Below are 23,218 nucleotides of genomic sequence, written 5' to 3' on the forward strand. Positions count from 1 at the left end.
GCGGTCTTTTGGATCTGAGGCCACACGGTCTCCATGTGTGATGCGCTCTTCCCTTTTCTATGGACACTATGTTGGGTATTGCCACAGAGCAATGTTCTTTCATGGCTCTCGGATGTTTTCACCCAGTTGTCTAAGCAGGAGAGATTCTGATTAGAGGCCTGGGTGGGTCCCATGAGCTGCACCTTTCGGGGATATGTCTACCAAAGCACTATCATGGTCACACAGCTTCTCAACGTGTAGAATGAGAGTCCCTACGCTGTAGAGTTGTTTTCTTCTGGGGACAGGCAGCTGAGCCTGCATTCCTCACCAAGGGCCTGGGACCCGTGTCTCGAGTCAGCTGCTCTCCTGGGCAATAGAGGCTCTTGTGTTAAGGGACTGACTTGTCAGCAGTTTTTAAAAATGGAGAAAGTCAGCACTGGTTTGGATTTCAGGGGGCCATTTGCTTCAGGAAGTAGAAAAATGACAAGGAATATGTTTAGCGTGGAAGAGCTAACTGCCTCTGAGAAGATGTTTGACAACTCCTCCTGGATTGAAATGTCAAAACATGTGCTTTTGTAGGGTGGCTGTGAGTCGGAATCGACCGACGGCAGCGGGTTTGGTTTATGGGTACGTCCTTTTAGTGCTTAGGGGCGATGAAGTGTATGCAGGCGTGTGTGTGTGTGTGCCTATCCAGGATAGCTCTAATTTCTCAGTCTAAATAAATTAGCCCTTGTTTCTTAGTATTGATTGTACCTGCTATCCAGACCATTTTCTGCTTTCTAATTTCAAAGAAAGTGACTTTTTTTTAGCATAAAAAACCTTTTTTGTGTGGTGATATGGCTCCTTCAGAAACTGCAGAGAACAACATATCTGAGCCATCTTCTGTGGAATAGGTTAACATATTTTCTGTCCCGTGCTTAATTTGTCAGCTTGTATTTATCTGGCTTTTTTTTTGTTTGTTTGTTTGTTTATCAAAATGGACAGGTCTGTCACATTTGCAAAACCTGTTTGTCTTTTTTCTGCGTGAGTAAAGCTCACCATATTGTTGTGTCAGAAGTCTAAATGCTGTCTAAGGTCAGCGCGCTCTGGTTTCTCGGATGGAGTTAAGGATGTCCCATCTGACATTTGGCCCGTTGTCTGGGTTTAGAAAGATGTCATCTCTAAACTTACGATAGCGATAATTGCAAACTTGGCTGGTCTTCTAAGATTTAACGTTGGTCAGTATCACCATGGCGACTACCGTCCATCAATTCACGTTCACTAGGGTCGCCAAGAGTCAGAATTGACTCGACAGCAGTGGGTTTGGTTTTGGTTTTGGTTTTTGTTGAGCTTAGAAAAGTGACGTGTTGGAAGTGTGATGGCATGGCTGACTGTAATTATTGCTGCTTTGAGAAACCTGAATATACCAAGAGCTCTTAATGAATCTAGCAAGCTTATCATGTTGTTTTAATCAACAGAAATATTCATACCTGATGATTGGGCCCTAGAATGACATCGTAGGCCTATATTACTGAGTTTCTCTCCTTCTTCTGATCACATTTACTGATAAGATGCTGGCTCTCCTCTTCCCCTAGGGCTGTTGTTTAGACTCCTGAGATCTTACAAAAGAAGTTCTAATTAGAAGACTTTGTAGCTTGCAGAAATATCAGTGTTAATTGCTCCTTCTGCCAGTATTTGCTCCCTTGGCAGGGTTAGAATATGCCGTGTGGTGTTGGCGGGGCCCTGGGGGACGGGGAGGAAGCAAATAGGAGGCTGAGAAGTGGTGATGATCAGAGACCAGCGAAAACAGGACGGGCAGTGGCCAGGCCAGGTTATTTAAGGCCATCGGCTGAGTTATTACATCGGGGAAAGAAGCTGGGTGTGTGGGTGGAGGAAGAGGCTGAAGAGATGTCACACATGAGCAGAGTCGTTTGAGAAAAATCTCTCCCAGAAAAAGGGGAAGAGAAGGGATGGGTGTTTGCCGTGGACACAGCCTGAGAGGACTGAGATGCAAAGGTGGGCTGTGGCACGCTGGCTGACATACGGGCGTATTCTCCCAGCCTCCCCACTCCCCCAAACCCAGGTGCCACAGCTGTGGAGTGCTAGAGCAGAGAACCTGGGAATCCAGAAGAAATGGTGGTGGCGGGTTGTGGGGACAGGTCACAGCTTGCAAGGACAAAGTATGTACCTTGTTCTGGCCTCTTGTTGGTTTTAGATATCAGAGCCCATCAGATCATCTAAGTGTTTAACCACAGAATGTGACGGGACAGGGCAGTGACAGATGTCCCCATGTGTGCCGAGGACAACCTAGAAGAATAAAAACACCCAAGAGCACTACTTGCCCACTCTTCTGCAAAAATAAACGTGTCCCATCATTTTGTTCATCTTAATTCCCTAAGTTCTTTTCCCACTTCTCCTTTGATGTCCAAGAAGAACTCAGTGCTTTTTGCTCTGTGCTTATTGTCAGTGGTTCTGTAAGGCGTGTCTTCCCCTGGTCAGCCAGACTTTTCTTCTGCCACCTTCAACTTCAATCTTCTTTCCCTTTAGCCTCTAAAACAGGGGTGTCCGTGCCTTCTCAGTAATGGCCCAAGCATTCATGGACTCATTTGTACACCATTTGCGCAAATGTTTAAAGAATAGATAATGATTAAACAGCGTATCTTGTTAGCAAATAAGAAATATGGATTTCAGCAATAATCACTAAGGAAACAGTACAGGGATATAGACCTCTAGGCCATCAGCCAGTCTTCATCAGTTCACTGAGAATACTTCTATGTAAGAGAGAGAACTGGTCTTGAGAACTACAGGCTGTATTCAGTCAGGAAACATTACAGGTGTGACTTTCGGCTGATACTGGCAAGAGTGGCTCTCAGTATTCAACATAGCAGTTTCCGGAAAAATAAAAACGTATCTGCAGAGTTAGTGGACCCAGATATTGTCCAGGGTTTGGCCACACAGCCAGAGGTTTCAGGAAAAAATTTTAAAGTCTTCAAAGTTCTAGATACTGGGCCATCTTGATAATTATGTCCTTCTTTCTTCTGTTAGTGCCTTTTGAATCGGTCACCTACAAGTCTAGATGTTTGATAATTTGTTTTCTGCAGTAAGTTATCCACAGCAAAGGCAACTTGAAAGCTGACTGCTACGTATGAAACTCGATGAACGCCTTTTCCAGTTGTGACTTGACTTCTCCAGGGAGCCCTGAAGGCTCAGCTCAGGTCGTTCAGTGAAGGGGAATCACAGCCATCCCCTGTTGTCCACCCAGTGCTAATGTTCAGGCAGTTATCACCACTCTAACAGAGGGTCAGCATTCCATGAGCCATGTGAGGGTCTCTGGGTAGGTTTCTGAGAACTCCTTATTTTCTAAATGTCCCTAGTCTGAGGAGGCAACTCAGTAAATCTGTTCCAGAAGTTTCTGGGCTCTAAGGTCTACTTATCTAGTTGCAATAGCATGAAACCCCCAGATTCTGTTTCTGCTTCTTCCAGCTGTCCCATATGTCAGGGGTTAGGTCAGGGCGTGGAGAGGAAGGAAGGAGAAAGGTGTGAGGGAAGGCAGTACAGCTCGATCATCCCCTTTCTCACCGCCGTAGGTGTGAAACCTTGCCGACTTGACGTCACGTTCTGATTGAGTCTTCTGATGAGGGACTCCGTGGAAGTGGACGTTCTGTGTGGACACGGATTTGCTGTTAATCCTCCCCCTTAATTGTGAATGCGCCATTTTTTTTTGGCAAGGATATTCTGCTTTTCCATAGCTCGACAAAATTCTTCACACCCCTTTCAGTCAGTTTGACAGAATATACAGAATCAAGGAAAAAGACGATTCCTCTAAGACTCTGAAGTGGGCTGCCCCCCAGGAATTCAGCCGGGATGCCTGTTTGAGGTGGTAAATCCCCCCTCTGATGTGTTACCCTCTTCAGACCTCAGGGTACTACTGGGACCCCGTGAATAGTTCCTGGGAACCACGACAGTAATCATCCTGTTTGTAATACTTTTGGCTGTCACTAGATAGGACCTTGACCTTGGGAATGTTGAGTAGTTGTGTGCATGAGCCTATAACTGTGGGCTTCATGCTCTATTCAGGTTCATTATATTTCCTAGGAAGAGGTTGGAAGCAGGAACATAAAGATGTGTACCCTCTCAGGATACTGCTTGTTCGCTGTGCTAGGTAGGCGCTTGGCTGGTTGACCTTAACCTCGTATTTGCTGTCCCCGGGCAGAGGCGCTGAAATGAAAGGGATCCTTTACTGCTGTATGGCTTCAAGTCCTGGTAGACTGTAATGTGACAGAGAGTTCGGTCTGCACGGCAAGTCAGAGACCCTTTCCCTCATTTTGTAGGTGATGAAGTACGGTCAGGAAAGCCAGGTCTGAGGGTGCGTAGTTTACATAGCCTCCTATCATTAGTGGATACTGTGCTAGACAACATAGCCTTTATCATCCCTTGTTATTACTATTACTTCTTTTTACCTTTTTTTTTTAAAATAGCACTTATCACTACCTGACATTACATATTTATTTACTTCTTGTTGTTAGGTGCCGAGTTGGTTCTGACTCATAGCGACCCTATAGGACACAGTAGAACTGCCCCATAGGGTTTCCAAGGAGTGGCTGGTGGATTTGAACTGCTGACCTTTTGATTAGCAGCCAAGCTCGTAACGGCTACGCCACCAGCGCTCCATTTATTTCCTTATTAAGAGAACAGAAGCAAGGACTTCTTTCTGTTTCATTCACTACTTCCCTTGTGACTAAAACAGGCAGATGGTAAGTGTTTAATTAATATTCGCTGAATGGATGCAGGATGTTAGGTAGAAAAAGCCGAGGCAGCGTGTAGACAGCAAAGCCACGCCATGGGCATACCACAGGCTGTGTGACAGGAAGGACTTGGCCCGCTGGTTCTTTCCGTGTCATTCTTTCGGATTACAGCATGTATGTTCGGTTTAGGCATGGTACTTCAGTGGGAACTGGTTTCTAAGATCATTTCAGTCCTCATCCAAAAAACCCACTGCCGACTCACAGCGACCCTGTAGGACAGAGTAGAACTTGCTCCACAGAGCTTCCAAGGCTGTAATCTTTACGGAAGCAGATTGCCCCATCTTTTGGTGAGCAGGCGAGCGCTTAATCACTGCGTCACCGGGGCTGTTTTCGAGTCCTGATTGATAGCCACTTGAGAGTGGAACCTTGGGCGGAAAGTCAGAGAACACTAAGGGGCAGGTGAGAAGTTGGGGATCTTAGAATAGCAGCCTGCCTATACTCTGTTGCCACCTTGTGTTCAGAGGCGAAAATGGCAATATCGCATTTAAATTGATGTTACCCTTGGCTTGGGCACGTTTCCCCTGTGGGTGGAGGCTTGAGTTTGATGGTCTCAGAAGTCCCGTAGACGTGAAACAAAAAACCCAAACCTGCTGCGCTCCAGTCGATTCCGACTCATAGTGACCCTATAGGACTGCCCCATAGGGTTTTCAAGGAGTGGGTGGTGGATTTGAGCTGCTGACCTTTTGCCTAACAACCTAAAACAAAAGCCACGAGGGCTCTAAAAAAAACAACACACACACACACACACACACACAAAAACATCGATTGTGACTCATAGTGACCCTATAGGACACAGCAGAACCGCCCCACAGGGTTTCCAAGGAGCAGCTGGTGAAGTCAAATTGCCAACCTTTGGTTAGCAGCCAAGCTCTTAACCACTGCACCACCAAGGCTCCACCAGGGGCCTAGGAGGAAGAATTGTCCCAGAATGTCTCATTACATTTCAGGGGTTCAGATAGGAGCTGTTTGAACCCAAGAGTGTGAGGTACCTGTTAGGAAAGAAAACAAAGCCTCACACGGTGCATGGACATAAATGTAATTAAGCTGCTAGGTAAGAGTCCTCAAGTCACACTGACAGCCAGACCTAAACCAAAAACCTGCTCCCTTTGAGTTGGTTCCAACTCATAGCGACCCTATAGGATGGAGTAGAACTGCCCCATAGGGCTTCCAAGGAGACGCTGATGGATTTGAACTGCTGGCCTTTTGGTTAGCACATGTAGCTCTTGACCACTCACCACCAGGGCTTCCTGACAACCCTGAAAATTGTTATAACTCCTGACAGCAGAAGTGGAGACAAAAGAATTATACAAACCCAGCAGTCTGAAGCCACGTTCTCGAAGAATAACAACAACAACAAAAAAAACAAAAAACCAGCAAAGCTGTTACCATACGCTCAATTCTGACTCATGGTGACCCCGTGTGTTACAGAGTAGAACTGCCCCATAGGAGTTTCTTGGCTGTGATCTTTATGGAAAAAAGATTGCCAGGCCTTTCTTCCGCAGTGCCACTGGGTGGGTTTGAACGACCAACCTTTCAGTTAGTAGCTGAGAGCAAACTGTTTGTGCCACCCAGAGACCCCACAAGTTTCACGCAGTCCTCCTAACCTGCTGCCCCGGGTTCTGCTCTCCATCTCAGGCCGTCCTTTATGCTTCTGGGATGATGACCCTGGGACTCAGAGAAAAGCTAAACTGTGCAGAAGCCCGAGGCGGCGTACTATATTTTAGAAAAAAACCCTAAAATAATTCAAAAACAGAGCTGCTATTCAAAAATGTATCCATCATTGTCTGGAAATTTAACATAATAAATCTTCAAAGTAAAAGACTGAGTTTCCAAAACATTTAACTTGTCCCAGATTTTGGGATTGGAGGCTTTCATGACGAAGGGGTTGCTTCAGTTATTTCATGTGGAAATGTGTAATCATGCATTGCTTAGTGTCCACGGTAAGTTCTGTGAAATAGGACGTTATGTGATTTGGTCGTTGTGCGAACACCGTATTATATACAGGCAGTCTCTGGGTTATGAATGTCTGAATTACAAACAACTTCTATGTAGGAACGGACCGCCATAAAGACTATTAAAAATTTAAGTTAAATACAATAGTTGGTGATAACGAGAGCACGCAGTACTTCGTGAGGCTCATGAAAACAGTGCGCGGTCTGAAAGTGTTTAAGTGTTTCGTATGCGTAGAAAGGTAAAACACATATTATATACTAAGACAAACATTAGACTACCTGACGCTAAATAGGAACCACATGTACCTCTTCAACTTACCTACAAATTCAACTTAGAGCAGACTTAGGAGCGGATCTCATTCGTAAGCCGAGGACTCTGTGTACACAGGAGACCTGAGATACCTGTGTAGCAGGCAGGAAGCTGTTACCTCTGCTACGTCCAGTTACGTCGCATACGTCCTGTTCTCTGACTGGAAGCCCTGAACTCTGTCATAGCCTTATGGGACCACAGACGTGCGTGCCCTTGGACATTGCCTGAACGGATGTTACGTAGCGCATGGCCGTGTTTTATTTTGGTATCTTAAATCAGCCAAACGCTTTTATTATTTTTTTTATTGTGCTTTAGGTGAAAGTTTCCAGAGCAAATTAATTTCTCATTAAATAATTAATACACAAATTGTTTTATGACTTTGGTTGCCAGCCAGCCAGCCAAATGCTTTCCATGCTGATCACTTGCTTGGGAACATTTACAAATATTTGTGGTAGACATGTTTTTTCAGCAATTATACAACAAGTGTGGATAATGTAGATGGCCCGCTGGGAAACTAGACACTGCACTATTTTTCCCCCCTTCCCTTCCAAACTAGGTTTTCTAGCCCGAATAATTGGGGTAGCTACCCACGCTGTCCCCTTTGGGCTGTGCCTGCCTTGATATGCAGGCCAGAGCAGAACCGCATTGTAGTTCCAAGTTTCTGACTTTCCATTTGGTTAGGTTAATTATGGGGACATTGATTAGGTTGCCCTGCGGGTGACTCAGACACTGTAATTATGCCTCATCCTGCTACAGAGACGTAAGCACGCTTTCCGGGACCAAAGCATCATGGAGACCGTCTCCTTCTCTGGGGACGCAGGAGGAATGGCTGCCCCCCATGCATTCTGGGTTTTGCTGTGCCCATGGTCCTGATGGAACAGGGCCCTCCCCGTGGCCCTCCTGCATCCACAGGCTGGTGGAGGCAGTGGGAACTTTTGCACCAGCTCCAGTAGAGAGCGCAGGATGAGGGTGCCTGCCTGCAGCCAAGTTGATTTCTCCTAAAGCTCTGGTGTCTCCACAGAGTTTCTTACTAGAATGAGATTGCCCAGGCGCAGCCCAGTCACTTTTCTGCATAGTGCTTCAATAACTGCTCAGCTCACTGATCAGAGCAATCGCTTCTGCTGTGAGACGCTGGATAAGTAAGAGTCGGAGCTTTGTCTGTGGAGATTGAACCTGGCCCATGCCTGAGCGGGGGCTTCTGGATACCGGGGAACAGGCTTTGACGGGGACTTCAGTTTGGATGATGTTGTTAGCTGCTGTTGAGTAAGCCCCTGGGACTCATGGCAACCCACGTTGGAACGAAACACTGCCTGGTCCTATGCCGTCCCCATGACCGGCTACAGGTCAGACCATTGTGATTAATAGGGTTCTCACTGGCTGATTTTCAGAAGTAGATCTCCAGGCCTTTCTTCCTAGTCTGTCTTAACCTGGAAGCTCTTCTGAAACCTGTTCGGCATCAGAGCAGTACCCAAGCCTCCACTGACAGGTGACTACACGTGATGTGCATTGGTCGGGAATTGAACCCAGGTCTCCCACGCGGGAGGTGAGAATTCTACGACTGAACCACTGTAGCCCTCTCGATTTGGATGAGGAGATCCTAAATGGGAAGGAGGAAGATATCAAAGACCAGCTTTCTGCACTTACTTGGCATGAAGTCAGTTCTGCTCTTAAGAAGTGAATTATTGTGTGCTAACCTTTTTTTTTTTTTAACCAAAAGCAGCTGGAATCCACCACTTCCTCCTTGGGAACCCTGTGGGGGAGTTCTCCTCCATCCTATAGGGTCGCTATGAGTCAGAATCAACTTGATGGCAATAGATGTGGTTTTTAAAATAATACAGCTTATTTAATAAACACTAATATAGTGCTTTTTTGGAGCCCTGGTGATGCAGTGGTTAAGAGCTCAGCTGCTAACTGAAAGGGCAGCAGTTCAAATCCACCAGCCACTCCTTGGAAACCTTAGGGGGCAGTTCTACTCTGTCCTGTAGGGTTCCTATGAGTCATAATCAACTGGAGGCGAATGGGTTTGGTTTGGGTTTTATAGTGCTTTTGAGGTGCCAGGCACAGTTCCTGACTCCTTACAGGTATTAATTCACTTAAACCTCACAATTCCTAAAAGGTAGGTCATTCATGTCCCTGTCTCACACCTGGGGAAACAGGTGCAGTTTCATAATAAACAGTGAGCTGGAATTTGAACGCTGACAGTCCGTGCTTACAACCAGTACATAATGCTGACTCTTCAAGCAAAGAGTCATTTCAGTCACAGGAAGTAAGGCAGCCTCATCTAGAGGCCCACAAGAGAACCAGAGGCAAACTGCCCAAGTTGGCCGGGGTGCGGTCAGTTCAGGGTCCTCCTGCCAGCAGGGGGCAGTGTCACGGCATTCTCCGCCCTGTGTGTCGCCATGTTGTTGTAGAAAGTGTGTTAGCCACAAATCTCTCAGGCCATGCAGGGTCCAGGAGGGGTCCCTCCACGTGGAGTTTGGCTATGTCCCTGGGGACATTTCTGCTGTGAGGGCCAAGATCCTCAGAGCACTGCCTGGCTACCTGTGCTTCCAGGAAAAGACAGCAAGGACGAGCTTACAGGGTTTTCTTGGCTGTAATCTTTACAGAAGCAGATTGCCAGACCTTTTCCTCCTCAGAGCTGCTGAGTGAGTTTGAACTGCTAACCTTTTGGTTAGCAGCCGATTGAGAATCTCTTGTGTCACCCAGCTGCCTAATAGCCATTCTGGTGGGTGTGAAGTGCAGTTTTTTTATTTCTATCATGGTGACCTAAATGCTTGCCGAGCCACCACTTGAGATTAATTTTTTATGTTAACCAAAAAAACCCAAACCCGCTACCGTTGAGTCGATTCCCACCCACAGGTACCCTACTGGTTCTTTCGTGTTATGATCTAACTTTTCCTAGACATCATCTACCATTGCAAAGATTTCCAAGGGCGTAATCTTTAGGGAAGCATCAGGGGCGGATTAACCAGTAAGCACAGTATGCACCTGCTTGCACTGAGCAAGGTACATGAGGGCTTAATTGTATTTACTTGCTAATCCGTGGTGAGCGGTTTCCTATGGGTTTCACCGCATCGTTGCCGTGGTTGGGGACAGGTGAAACTGTGCGCTGCAGATTGGTGGGAAGGCACATTTTGGCCCATGTGTACCTTGCTCATTGGGAAGTCTGCCCCTGGTGGCCCATGTGTACCTTGCTCATTGGGAAGTCTGCCCCTGGTGGCCCATGTGTACCTTGCTCATTGGGAAGTCTGCCCCTGGTGGCCCATGTGTACCTTGCTCATTGGGCAGTCTGCCCCTGGTGGCCCATGTGTACCTTGCTCATTGGGCAATCTGCCCCTGGTGGCCCATGTGTACCTTGCTCATTGGGAAGTCTGCCCCTGGTGGCCCATGTGTACCTTGCTCATTGGGCAATCTGCCCCTGGTGGCCCATGTGTACCTTGCTCATTGGGAAGTCTGCCCCTGGTGGCCCATGTGTACCTTGCTCATTGGGCAGTCTGCACCTGGTGGCCCATGTGTACCTTGCTCATTGGGTAATCTGCCCCTGGTGGCCCATGTGTACCTTGCTCATTGGGAAGTCTGCCCCTGGTGGCCCATGTGTACCTTGCTCATTGGGCAATCTGCACCTGGTGGCCCATGTGTACCTTGCTCATTGGGTAATCTGCCCCTGGTGGCCCATGTGTACCTTGCTCATTGGGTAATCTGCCCCTGGTGGCCCATGTGTACCTTGCTCATTGGGTAATCTGCCCCTGGTGGCCCATGTGTACCTTGCTCATTGGGTAATCTGCCCCTGGTGGCCCATGTGTACCTTGCTCATTGGGCAATCTGCCCCTGGTGGCCCATGTGTACCTTGCTCATTGGGAAGTCTGCCCCTGGTGGCCCATGTGTACCTTGCTCATTGGGCAATCTGCACCTGGTGGCCCATGTGTACCTTGCTCATTGGGTAATCTGCCCCTGGTGGCCCATGTGTACCTTGCTCATTGGGTAATCTGCCCCTGGTGGCCCATGTGTACCTTGCTCATTGGGTAATCTGCCCCTGGTGGCCCATGTGTACCTTGCTCATTGGGTAATCTGCCCCTGGTGGCCCATGTGTACCTTGCTCATTGGGTAATCTGCCCCTGGTGGCCCATGTGTACCTTGCTCACTGGGAAGTCTGCCCCTGGTGGCCCATGTGTACCTTGCTCACTGGGAAGTCTGCCCCTGGTGGCCCATGTGTACCTTGCTCATTGGGCAGTCTGCCCCTGGTGGCCCATGTGTACCTTGCTCATTGGGTAATCTGCCCCTGGTGGCCCATGTGTACCTTGCTCATTGGGAAGTCTGCCCCTGGTGGCCCATGTGTACCTTGCTCATTGGGCAATCTGCCCCTGGTGGCCCATGTGTACCTTGCTCATTGGGCAATCTGCCCCTGGTGGCCCATGTGTACCTTGCTCACTGGGTAATCTGCCCCTGGTGGCCCATGTGTACCTTGCTCATTGGGCAGTTTGCCCCTGGTGGCCCATGTGTACCTTGCTCATTGGGTAATCTGCCCCTGGTGGCCCATGTGTACCTTGCTCATTGGGTAATCTGCCCCTGGTGGCCCATGTGTACCTTGCTCATTGGGTAATCTGCCCCTGGGAAGCAGACGGCCACATCTTTCTCCCTTGGAGTGGCTGGTGGGTTTGAACCACCAACTTTTTGGTGTGGCGCCAGGATTCCTTCCTCCCCAAATTAGGTCCCAGTATTTAACATCCCTCTTTTGCTTATACGGTTGCTATGCGTCGGAATCGACTTGACAGCAAGGGTTTTTTTTTTTTTTTTTGGTTTATTGCTTATTTGCCTTTCTTCATTCTAATTTTCAGTTCTTTTTTTTTTTTATCTTCCCAGCCTATGTATTTCATTCTCCATTGGTATTTTCTGGTTCTCAGTAAAGTTGATCTGTGCTGAAAAGATCATTAATCCTTGTTTGAACTCAATGCTGCCTGACAGAACTTTCTGCAATGGTGCAAATGTTCTCTATCTGAGTGGTCCAATATGGTAGCCACTGGCCGCTACTAAGCTCTTGAGCACTTGCGATGTGGCTAGTGCCTCTGAGGAACTGAATTTTTAATATAATAATTGAATTTAGATTTAAATAGCCATCTGTGACCAGTGGTTACCACACTGGACGGCACAGTCAGTCTCACTCATTTGTTCTTTAGTTGAAAATAAGGGCACCTGTCAGAGATTTGTCAGTGTCAGGCTCCACGGTAAGCTTGTATAGGTTTATTGTTTGCTTATTGTGAACTTGCCTACTGATTGTCTCATTACTTTTCCTTCTTTGTTCTCATTGCTATTTTGTTTTTTGGGGGATTTGGGTTCCTTACAGGTTCAGCGAAATGAGGACAAATCTACAACCTTGAAACTAGCTGATTTTGGTCTTGCAAAGCTTGTGGTGAGACCTATATTTACTGTGTGTGGGACTCCTACGTATGTAGCTCCCGAAATTCTTTCTGAGAAAGGTAAGTGCTACACGTCACTCTGTGGGGCTCCAGCTCACTTACTGAGAGATGTTTTGTGTTTAATATTTTATGTTTTTTCAATACGTAGCAGTAAATAATTTTAGAGTTGGCCTCAGGTGTGGACCTGGAGTTCAGTAAAAATAGTTGAATCAGGTTTCCTTGACCCAAACAGGAGAACTTTTTCTTCATCGGGGCTGGGGTTGGGGAGTGTGTATGTGTTTGTATTTCTCTGTGTTGGGCAGGACAACAAAAGGTGAGATGGTGGAGAATTGGGTGGGGAACTCAAGCAAACAAGGTCATTTGTGCCACTGACCCAAGGCCATCTCCGATGGGAAAGAACTGAAGCAGTCATGATGGTAACTGGCTTAAAAATTCTTGTACCAACCTTGTATTTAAAATGGGGATCTCATTTTAAAACCCAAGAATACGGTTTATTATCTGTTAGTGTCTTGCGTGAAGATCCAATGAACTGTTTTAGTGACATATTCTGCAGAGTATGTAAAAAAGGAAACCACTATTATTTTTATATCACTCCAAATAAGTGAAGGACTGGCTGCTGTGGTTGTCCAGGAGAAGCCAGTTTGCCTACCCTAGGTAAGATGGGAAGGCTCTGAATTGCCTGTAGGGGTGATGTAGGGAGAGGGGAGGGATAACTTCTTGGCAGTGGAAGCATCGGGGAAGCTAAGTTGAGAAGATTAAAACATGTATGGAGGGTGGGAGGTAGAGGCACTGAGAAGACTAGCCTCAAGGGAATGGAAGGAAGTACAGTTGGTTGTATAGCCATATTTTCAATCGCCTCATATGCATGTGAAAGCTGGACAATAAATAAGGAAGACTGAGGAAGAACTGATGTCTTTGAATTACGGTGTTGCTGAAGGTTACTGAATACACTATGGACTGCCAGAAGAATGAACAAATCTGTCTTGGAAGAAATATAGCCAGAATGGTCTTTAGAAGCAAAGATGCAGGACTTTGTCTCATGTACTTTGGACATGTTATCAGGAGGGACAGACCCTGGAGAGGGACATCATGCTTGGTAGAGAGTCAGGGAAAAAGGGGAAGGTCCTCAACAAGATGGATTGACAGTGGCTGCAACTATGAGCTCAAACAGCAACTATTGTGAGGATGGTGCAGGACCAGGCAGTGTTTTGTTCTGTTGTATGTAGGGCTGCTATGAGTCGGAACCAGTTTGATGGCACCTAACAACAGCAACACGGTTGAGTAGGTTGAAGCTAGATTTCCCACAAGTGGGAAGACTGGACAGCGGGGTTTGGACTGGATGTGCTGACAACAGGATGGGAGAATACGGTGGGACCGTAAATCATTTAAATGGTGGCATTGGTGAACTGGGTAAGGGAAGAAAGAAAGCACATAGTTGACAGGAACTCTTAGGGAAGTCATAACTAAAATAGCATGTTGAGAAGCAGTATTCTTTTGGGTTATGATGATGGGTACGTACATCTTGAATATGCTGATTTTGTGGAGACAGCAGGTGGGTGCATGGAGTTGTCTGGTTGGCAGGGAGGGGACAGACCTGGGCTGAACGTGTGGTTTTGAGACTCCCCAACCCAGAGGTGGCAGCCGAAGTGGTGAAGTGATGAGCTCCTTAGTGATGCCAGTAGGATGGCCAAGGACGGACTTTGAGAGAGACCAGGAGTTAGGGAATGAGAGAAGGAGGAGAGGACAGGCCAGCCTGGAAGAGAATCGGGAAAGTGCAACATCACAGGGGCTGAGGGGTGAGCTTCAAGAAGACGGGGAGGCCCAGCGGTTTCTTCCAGGGGTGCTCATTTACGTGGTGGAAAATAAGGCCCTCCCAAGAGGGGAAAGGTGGTTGAGAACTGAGAAAAGACCATCAAAATTGGCTAGGCAGAGGTCATCAGCAACTTATTCCCTTAGTATCTTCCTGCTGATTCGTGTCTTGACAACCTTACTCTGTGTTTACAAATGAATATCTAACTTCCGAGTGAAAACTGCCAAGTGTTTTTTCTCCTTTAAAGGTAAAAAGCTTTAGAAAATGTTCGAAAATTCGTATGCTGCTGTCACACCTTTGCTGGAGTTTGATTGGAGAGTATTTATCAGAACGCTTGCTGAATGTTACTTTGCACATTTTCACTCCCACAGTTATTTTAAGAACATAAATCAGAGACGCGCACAAATATTTAATACACGGGGATGTTCATCCCAGAATTACTTACTGTTGCAAAAGATTAGAAATGATTTAAACCCAACAAAGAGGATTCATTCACTATTAAAGGAAATAATAACAATCATTAGAAATCATGTTTTTGAAAACAATTTTTTAACACAGGAAATGGCATGATATAACATTAAGCAAATAAGAGAGTATAAAAATATGTATAGTCTGATCCCAATTTTGTTAAAGAAAGTATAAATGTGTGTGTGTGTTGGGGGGCGGGGGATACAGCTTATAAACATCAGTCTCTTTATAATTATTTTACAAAGCCAGTAAATGATATCTTTAAGATGAGAGAGAAAGCAATTAACAGATAGGAAGCAGAGATTGCTAGGATAGACCAGGGCTTCTCAAACTATCTGTGGCTAAGTTTTAAAATTTTCAATACAGCGTGGACCAGCATGTGGTCTAACTGCATGCGCCACGCATGACTCCCCACAGCTGCCTGATATCACCCTGTTCAATGAGATGAGTTCTTGATGGTGCATTGGGATGTCACCGCCATATCACATTGCCCTAAGAGTTGCTAAATGCTTACTTGCAATTGCTGGGCTTATTTTATCACAGATGGTAATAAACAGATCATGACGTGACAGTGGCCTGTGGGGCAGACTTTGAGTAACACTGACGTAGACCCCATGTTTGTAGGAGGTGGCAGCAAAGAAGTATGATTGGGCAGTAAAGCCAACCCCTATGTTTGGAGGTGCTTCTTGCTTATTGAGAGCCTTGATCCTCTTATTTGGGACCTAGAGCCAAGACTCCCCGTGATTTATCTCGTCAGCTTTTGCCCAGCCTGCTCTCAGCTGCCGTGTCCTCTCTGCCTCCGTGGTGCAGGTTACGGGCTGGAGGTGGACATGTGGGCTGCAGGGGTCATCCTCTACATCCTGCTGTGTGGCTTCCCCCCCTTCCGCAGCCCGGACAGGGACCAGGATGAGCTCTTCAACATCATCCAGCTGGGCCGCTTCGACTTCCTCGCCCCTTACTGGGACAGCATCTCTGAAGGTGAGAGTCAGGGCTTCCAGCGGCAGGAGGGGCGGGGCTCTAGGGCAGGGCCTCTCCTGGGTTCTGACTGCAAAACAAACAGGTCTTCAGCTCAGACGTGAAATTAGACTGGAGGAAGCCCAGCATGGTACCTGGCGGGTGGGGTCTGCCACCTGTTGTACCTCATCTTTTAGGTCCTCAGTAGCCTCCCCTGTGTTTATGTAGCACTCTGATAACGTGACCTGCTTTGAGGTTTCGTGAAAAGTCTAACCAATTGCAGTCACCACACGCTTTTCCTGAATGCAGTTAAGGAACCTCAGAACTGAAAAATACCAGAAACATAGATCCCTCATTTGAAAGATAAAAGCCGTCTCCTGTACCGAAGTGTGTGTGACTAGAGCAGATGGAAAATGGTTATTTTACAAGTGAATGATCAGGGGCCGAGCAGGGCTTACTTGGAGCACAGGGCGCTGGCAGGTAAGGGGCGAAGGTCTCAGTGACTTCTTAGTGGGCTGGGAGCATGTAGGGTCTTCCTCCCTTTTGGCTCTTTTCCAAATGGAATCTTCTCCTTAGTTTGTGCTGACTGTGCGCACTCCCTATTGCCCGTGTAAAACCAAGAGCTTGATAACTGGGTTTTGAGTCTTTGGGTGGCTCACATGGTTGAGCACTCGGTTACTAACTGAAAGGTTGGCGGTTCAAACCTACCCCAGAAGTGCCTCAGAAGAAGGGCCTGGCAAGCCACTTTGAAAGGTCACAGCCTTGAAAACCCTATGGAGCAGTTACACCATGACACACATGCTGATGCCCTGAGTCGAGCAGTTACACCATGACACACATGCTGATGCCGTGAGTCGGATGAGTGGAAATCAACTTAACTGGCTAGGTTTTTTTTTTTTTTTTTGAGAGTCTTTAACTTTAAAAGTAGAACGGGGTGGTAGTTTGTTTTTTTTTGTCCTCACAGTTTCCCCCAAGCGTGTCCTCTGAGATTGGCATCGAGCTGCTCCCATCTCTGTCCTCTCTCTTCTCACTTGGGGTTGGTGGGGAGAGGAGGGATGACCTTCCTTTTTCTTCCATTAAACAAGGCGGGGAGAGGAGTGGCTGGCTGCAGGGAGAGTGAGCATCTTGAGCTCAGGCGGCACCTTGGGAAACAAAGACCTGAAAGTCATTTCAGAAAGTTCTGTGCGGCAGTGTCTTTAGATTTGGGCGGGGGTTGGGGGGAGGAGGTCCTTGCCCTGGGCCACGTGCCTTAGAGGGTCCTGCTCTGGCTATACCCCTCCCCACAGAGTGAGGTGACAGTGGGGCCCTGGGCAGTGTGCCCCAGAGCCGAGGTCCCCTATTCTAGACCACTTATCCAGGACCCCAGAATTCCCTGCCCAAATGGCTCAAGCCCACTTCTGAGGCCCGTGAGATCTCTTTTCCCAGCCATGTCCTCCTGTGCCAAAGGGTGGCCAAGGACTGGGTCTGTGGTGGTGGTGGTGGTGGAGTGGATTGTGGAGAGAGTTTGGACATGCTGGCTGGGGTGTCCAGATTGTCCATGCATGGACATGAGTCTGGCCTTCCGGACTCTGGAGTCCTTCATGGACCGTGAAAGAGTGATGCTGTGGGGCTAGGGGCACTTTGTGGGCAGAATTTGCCCCGTTTGAACTGGGGAGTAGGAGAAGCCTGTGGCCTCAGTGCTCAAGAGGTGGCTGGTCAGCGGACACGGGAGGGAGTGATTGTTGGCTGAGCAGCTCACCTTGAGCGAGGAATGCACCAGGTTCCTCCAATAAAGGTAGCAGAAGGGGGTGTTTTTCCTGTGAATTTCTCCAGTGATTGGAAGAGGAGGCTCAGAGGGCCAGCCTAGGAGAGCTGCAAGCCAGGGAGCCATCCTTTCCCTTCCCACCTGCCACCTGGCCCACCAGTTGCCACCACCTCTCTCCAGAAACAGTCATGGTCTTGGGCGGAAAGTGAAGTGAATTTTGAATTTGTGCTGTTTATACTAATTTGGTGTCTTTACATGTGTTTTTCAGTTTTGTTAATATGAAGGCATATTTATCAGCTTAAACCAAAGCCTGTTGTCGTTGAGTTGATTCTGACTCATAGCAATCCTATATGACAGAGTAGAACTGCCCCATAGGGTTTCCGAGGAGCAGCTGGTGGATTCGAACTGATGACCTTTTGGTTAACAGCCCAACTCTTGACCACTGCGCCACCAGGGTTTCCATTTATCAGGTTAGGAATATGGAGTATCTTTTATTTAGCAACTTGGTAGTTTGGCTTAAAACTTTAAAACATGTAGACGTATGGTATGTGAGTCTCTATTTGTTCTTTTGTCCTGGGTGCCATGGATGTTAAGGGTGGGCATGGCCCCGTGGCTCTGGAGAAATGAACAAACATCCCCTGGGGCTGTACTCTCCAGTATGGTAACCATTAGCCACACACATGGCTATTTACATCGAAATGTAAGCTAATTAAAAATAAGAATCCCTGGGTGAGGCAAACAGTTAAGTGCTCAACTACTAACGGAAAGGTTGGTGGTTCGAATCCACCCAGTGGCACCTCCGAAGAAGGCCCTGGCGATCTGCTTCAGAAAGGTCACAGCCACTGAAAACAACATGGAGCCCAGTTCTCCTCTGGAGCACGTAGAGTTGCCGTGAGTTGGAGCTGACTCAGTGGCAAGTGGTATGTTGTATTTAAAAGTAAATGAAGTTAAAAATTCCGTTTCTCAGTTGCGTATTCCAAAGGCTCAGTGGCTACCAGTGGGTAGCACGGGTATGGAACATTACTGCCATTGGAGAAAATTCTGTCCGGCAGTCCCGCTCTGGAATACGGAAGAGCCTTTTAGCCAACCATGGTTGCTCACGTGGGTGTTTGTGTTCTTATTTCACGTCTGGGTGAGAAAATGCAGAACCACCGGTTCATCTCATTGTCTCCTCTTCTCTCACTCCCGACAGCTGCCAAAGATCTGGTGAGCCACTTGCTGGTGGTCGACCCTAAAAAGCGCTACACGGCCCACCAGGTTCTCCAGCACCCCTGGATTGAAACTGCTGGGAAGACTGGCATGGAAAACCTACAGAAGGAGGCGACCCTCAGCAGTGAGGGCCACCTCCGGAAGCAGCACAAGAGGGGAACACAACAGGATCCATTGTAGTCGCCAGCCCGGGCATCTGTCCAGCTTCCCGGTCTGCTCAAGGACAGCGAAAGGACAGAAGGTGGAGAGAGAAACAAAGCAAGGGACTTCTCAAGATGATCCGAGAATTGGAACTAGGAGAGGAGCTCTGTATATTTTAATGCATAGTAAACAAAATAAACTGAGTCTTCATGTTAAGAAATGTAACATATTTTAGGTTTGTACATATACTGGAAGCCTTTAATACTACTTTTTTGGGGGGAAGAATTGTCATCAGTGAGGAGTTGTTGATGAACAGTTTTGCTGCTCCTTTCTAACCTGGTGTGTGGTGTACTGTGTGAGCGGGGCTTACCAGGCTCTGAGCTCCGCGGGTGAGATTAACGAGGTGTATCCTGGTCTTCCTGTGCTAATAAATGTGCTCTGAGTGACTGACGTGGGTCTGCGTTCTCACTACTTCTTACCTTGCCAGTGGTGAGAGCCGGGGAATGATAGTTCCGAGACATCGCCCTAAACCTGCATGACTACGTGTAACCATTGTGACAGCCGCTGGATTGATTGGCAAGATCTGTTCCTTTAGGATGCGCTGAACTGGATAACAAGACAGTGGATCTTGGTCTGTAGCATTTCAGTCTTTCTGCAAATCAGGTTTGGTGCTGTCTGAAAAATGGAAGGAAGAAATCGTGTAATTATTCTTGTCCCTTTAGTACCCATTTACGGTGCTTCTCACCCAATTATCTCTGAGCCTGTATCTCTTCTACATGACTTTAGTCACGCAGGCTGTGACTGTGTTAACGCCTTCAGATCACGAGGCAGCCATCTAGTGTGTGAATGTGTCGGAAATGCATTCGCTGGCTTACGCTGGGGTCCACGGGGCTCGGAGAGTTCAGGCGTGTTCCCACCTTTAGGGCCTCCACGCCGAGGGTGCAGAGCACATGCTCAGAGATGACCTCATTCCTGAATTCTGTACCAAGACTTTGACGTTTTCAGATGACTCGGGACATGTGTGAGCAGAAAGAAAGGCATAATCCTGATTTCCCAAATTGACCTCTTCATATTATGTGTCATCAGTAAGTTACAGACCCAGTCAGAAGGGTGGCGACAGCTTTTAAAGGGCGCAGAGATATGGGGGCTCTTAGGCTTCTCCCTGGATACTTGGTGTCTGCCTGGAGACTGACTTGCAACGGGAAATAAAGACTGCTGCCACCACTGACACCTTAGGGCTGATAAAGGTTAGCCTTAGTGGGTTGGCTTTGTATAGTAGCAGGATGGGTAAGTAGGAGGGGACTGGGTAGGGCACTCCACAGGAGAGGGGCAGGTACTGGGTAAACTGAGCCAGTCACAGGCACCGACAGAAGATCCAACCAACTCAGCAAACCAGCAAAACTAGGAGGACCCTCCCCATTCTAACGTTTTTCAGAGGGGTGTGCACCAGCACTTGGCATGAAGGAAGAGTCTTGACCTTCATTCATGCTTTGGGGCTCACAGACTTGCGTTTTCTCCTCCTGTTTTTTTTTTTTGTTGTTCTTTCTTTCCTTGCCGACTTGTTCTTGGATTGGATTTCTGTCTCTACTTTAAGCTGAAAACCAAACCTGTTGCCGTTGAGTCAATTCTGACGCATAGCGACCCTATAGGACAGAGTAGAACTGCCCCATAGGGTCTCCAAGGAGTGGCTGGTGGATTTGAACTGCCGACCTTTTGGTTAGCAGCCGAGCTCTTAACCAGTGTGCCACCAGTACTCCAGCTCTAGGTCTTCTGTATTAGTTAGCTATGGCTGTGTAACAAACAATCCCAAAACCTAATGGTTTTAAACAGTAACAATTTATTATTTTTCATGAATCTGTGGGTTGGGGATATGGGCTGGGCTCAGCTGGGAAGTCCTGGTCTAGGCTGAGTTTGCTGTTCTTGGTGGGAATAGCTGGAATGCCTGGGGCCTTACTCCATGTGGTTGCTTATTCTCCATCTGGTTAGCCTGTGCTTGACCACAAGGTGGTGGAAGTGTTCCCAGTGAGAGAGAGGAAGCTGCAAGGCCTCTTGAGGCTCATAGCCCTGGGACTTGTACAACACCACTTCCACTATGTTCCATTGGCTGAAGCAATTCATAAAGCCACCTGAAGCTTCAAGGGTGGGGAAACACTCTCCACCTCTTGCTGGGAGGAGCTACCAAGAATTTGTGACCATTTTTGCATTCTTGCATCTCATTTTTCCATTCATTTTACATTGGAAGACACACCAGAAGTAAATGGCAGAGCTGAGATCTGAACCTGTGGTTATGAAAGGCCATATACCTTGCCTGGTAAAGAGGATCGGCCGTCTTCTTTACCAACTCACCCACTTTCTAAAGCTGAATCTTCATCTCTTAACCTCCGTGATAGAGCAGAGGCTATGTCAGGCACTGTCATGGATCGAATCATGGGCCCCAAAAATGTGTGTCAACTTGGTAAGGCCGTGATTCCAGTGTTATGTGGGTATTCGCCATTTTGTGATCCGATGTGACTACCCTATGTGTTATAAATCTTGACCTCTATGATGTTAATATGGAACCCTGGTGGTGCAATGGTTAAGAGGTATGGCTGCTGACCAGAAGGTTGGCAGTTCGAATCTACCAGCTGTTCCTTGGAAGCTCTATGGGGCAGTTCTTTTCTGTCCTGTAGGGTTGCTATGAGTTGGAACAGACTGGACGGAAATGGGTTTTTATGATGTTAATGAGGCAGGATTAGGGGGATTTATGTTAATGAGCAGTCCTCCATCTATAGGATTAGGTTGTATCTTGAGTCAATCTCTTTTGAGTTATAAAAGAAAGACTCGAGCAGAGAGAAAAAGGGACCTCATACCACCAGGAAAGAAAAGCTGGTAGTGAGGGTGTCCGTCCTTTGGACCTGGGGTCCCTGCTCTGAGAAGCTCCTAGACCCAGAGGAAGATTGATGACAAGGACCTTCCCCTGGAGCCAACAGAGAGAAAGAAAGCCTTCCCTAGAGCTGGTGCCTTGAATTTAGACTTCTAACCTCCTAGACTGTGAGAGAATAAATTTGTTTTTTGAAGCCATCCACTTCTGGTATTTCTGTTACAGCAGCACTAGGTAACTAAGACAGATAACTTCCCCAGCCATCACAGAAAGTTCATTTGTGCATTCAGCCACTTCCTCAGCAAATATATCTGCCTCCCTGTTATGAGTCAGGCCCTGTACTAGGGCCTGAGAACACAGCGATGGATACTGCACGGTATCTGCAGTCAAGACATTCAGAGTCTCGTGGGAGAGACAGGCCCATAAGCTGTGATTTACTGAAATGTACAAACGTGATGAAGGAGACGCTCAGTTTCATGGTATAAGGGATAGTGGCCATTTAGGAGCATATGGGGGGGGCTGTGTATTCTGGCAGGCCTTTGTCATTTTCTCAGCCAATCCCAAACAACCTCATGTTACAGGTATTACTACCCCATCTCAACATCTCTTGCATAAATGACCAAAAGCTGGAGTGAAATTTTAAACAAAAAAGTAAGCACATCACCCTCAGCTTAAAATGGCTTCCTGCTACGCTTAGACCATGACACAGTCCTCACCATGGCCTGCAGGTGCTGAACATGGGTCTCCCTCACGTGGCCCGCAGGTGCTGAATGTGGCCTCCCTTACTGGGTCTGCAGGTGCTGAACGTAGGCCTCCCTCACTGTGGCCAGCAGGTGCTGAACGTGGCCTCCTTCATGTGGCCCGCAGGTGCCGAACGTGGCCTCCCTCACTGTGGCCAGCAGGTGCTGAATGTGGCCTCCTTCACGTGGCCCACAGGTGCTGAACATGGCCTCCCTCACGTGGCCTGCAGGTGCTGAACATGGCCCTCCCTTACCATGGCCAGAAGGTGCTGAACGTGGCCTCCCTCACGTGGCCCACAGGTGCTGAACGTGGCCTCCCTCACGTGGCCCTCCTACACTGATGTCATCTCCCAAACTCCTCCCCATTTCTCCCTCTGCTTTAGCCACACAGACTTTTCTGGCTTCTCAAACACAGCCTGTCCTTCTCTTGGAGCCTCCGTCCTGGCTGTTTCTTCCCTCTGGAAGGGTTTCCTCCAGCTCCCTGAGGTCTCAGCTCACACATTGCCTCCTCAGAGAGGCCACCCCACTCAGACTCTGCTCTACTCTGTTTCGTTTCCTTCAGTGAGCCCCTCACTCTCTGAAATGATGCAGCTTATCATGCTTGCTTGTCTGTCTCCCTCCCCAGAAGAGCGTAAACTCCAGGAGAGCAGGGACCTCTTGTCTTCTTCCCTTATGTGTCTAGAACAGTGCCTGGGATGTTTCAGGCTCATAATAAATATTTGCTGCATGAATGAAGAAATCCCTGATTTACTGATGAAAAATCTGAGGCCCTAAGTCACACAGGAAGTAATGGCAGAACTGGGATCTGAACCCATGGTTATCCAAGGCTGTGAATCTGTCCTTTCACCCTCCC

General features: G+C 47.7%; 1 protein-coding gene across 3 annotated transcripts in view; it reads left to right on the forward strand.

Annotated features, from left to right (window-relative positions):
- Window positions 1-19,254, forward strand: part of DCLK3 (doublecortin like kinase 3) — a 105,306-nt gene extending 86,052 nt beyond the window's left edge. For 2 of the 3 annotated variants that reach the window (XM_049870683.1, XM_049870684.1), the window contains exons 3-5: window positions 12,367-12,499; window positions 15,528-15,695; window positions 18,608-19,254. In XM_049870683.1, coding sequence (XP_049726640.1) covers window positions 12,367-12,499; window positions 15,528-15,695; window positions 18,608-18,804 — 498 coding nt within the window. In that variant the 3' untranslated portion in view covers window positions 18,805-19,254. The remainder of the gene's footprint in view (window positions 1-12,366; window positions 12,500-15,527; window positions 15,696-18,607) is intronic. The other variant, XM_049870682.1, reaches the window with a different exon arrangement.
- The last annotated feature ends 3,964 nt before the right edge of the window (window positions 19,255-23,218 follow it).

Source organism: Elephas maximus, chromosome 27 (genome assembly GCF_024166365.1).
Source record: "Elephas maximus indicus isolate mEleMax1 chromosome 27, mEleMax1 primary haplotype, whole genome shotgun sequence".
NCBI classification, from domain to species: Eukaryota; Metazoa; Chordata; class Mammalia; order Proboscidea; family Elephantidae; genus Elephas; species Elephas maximus.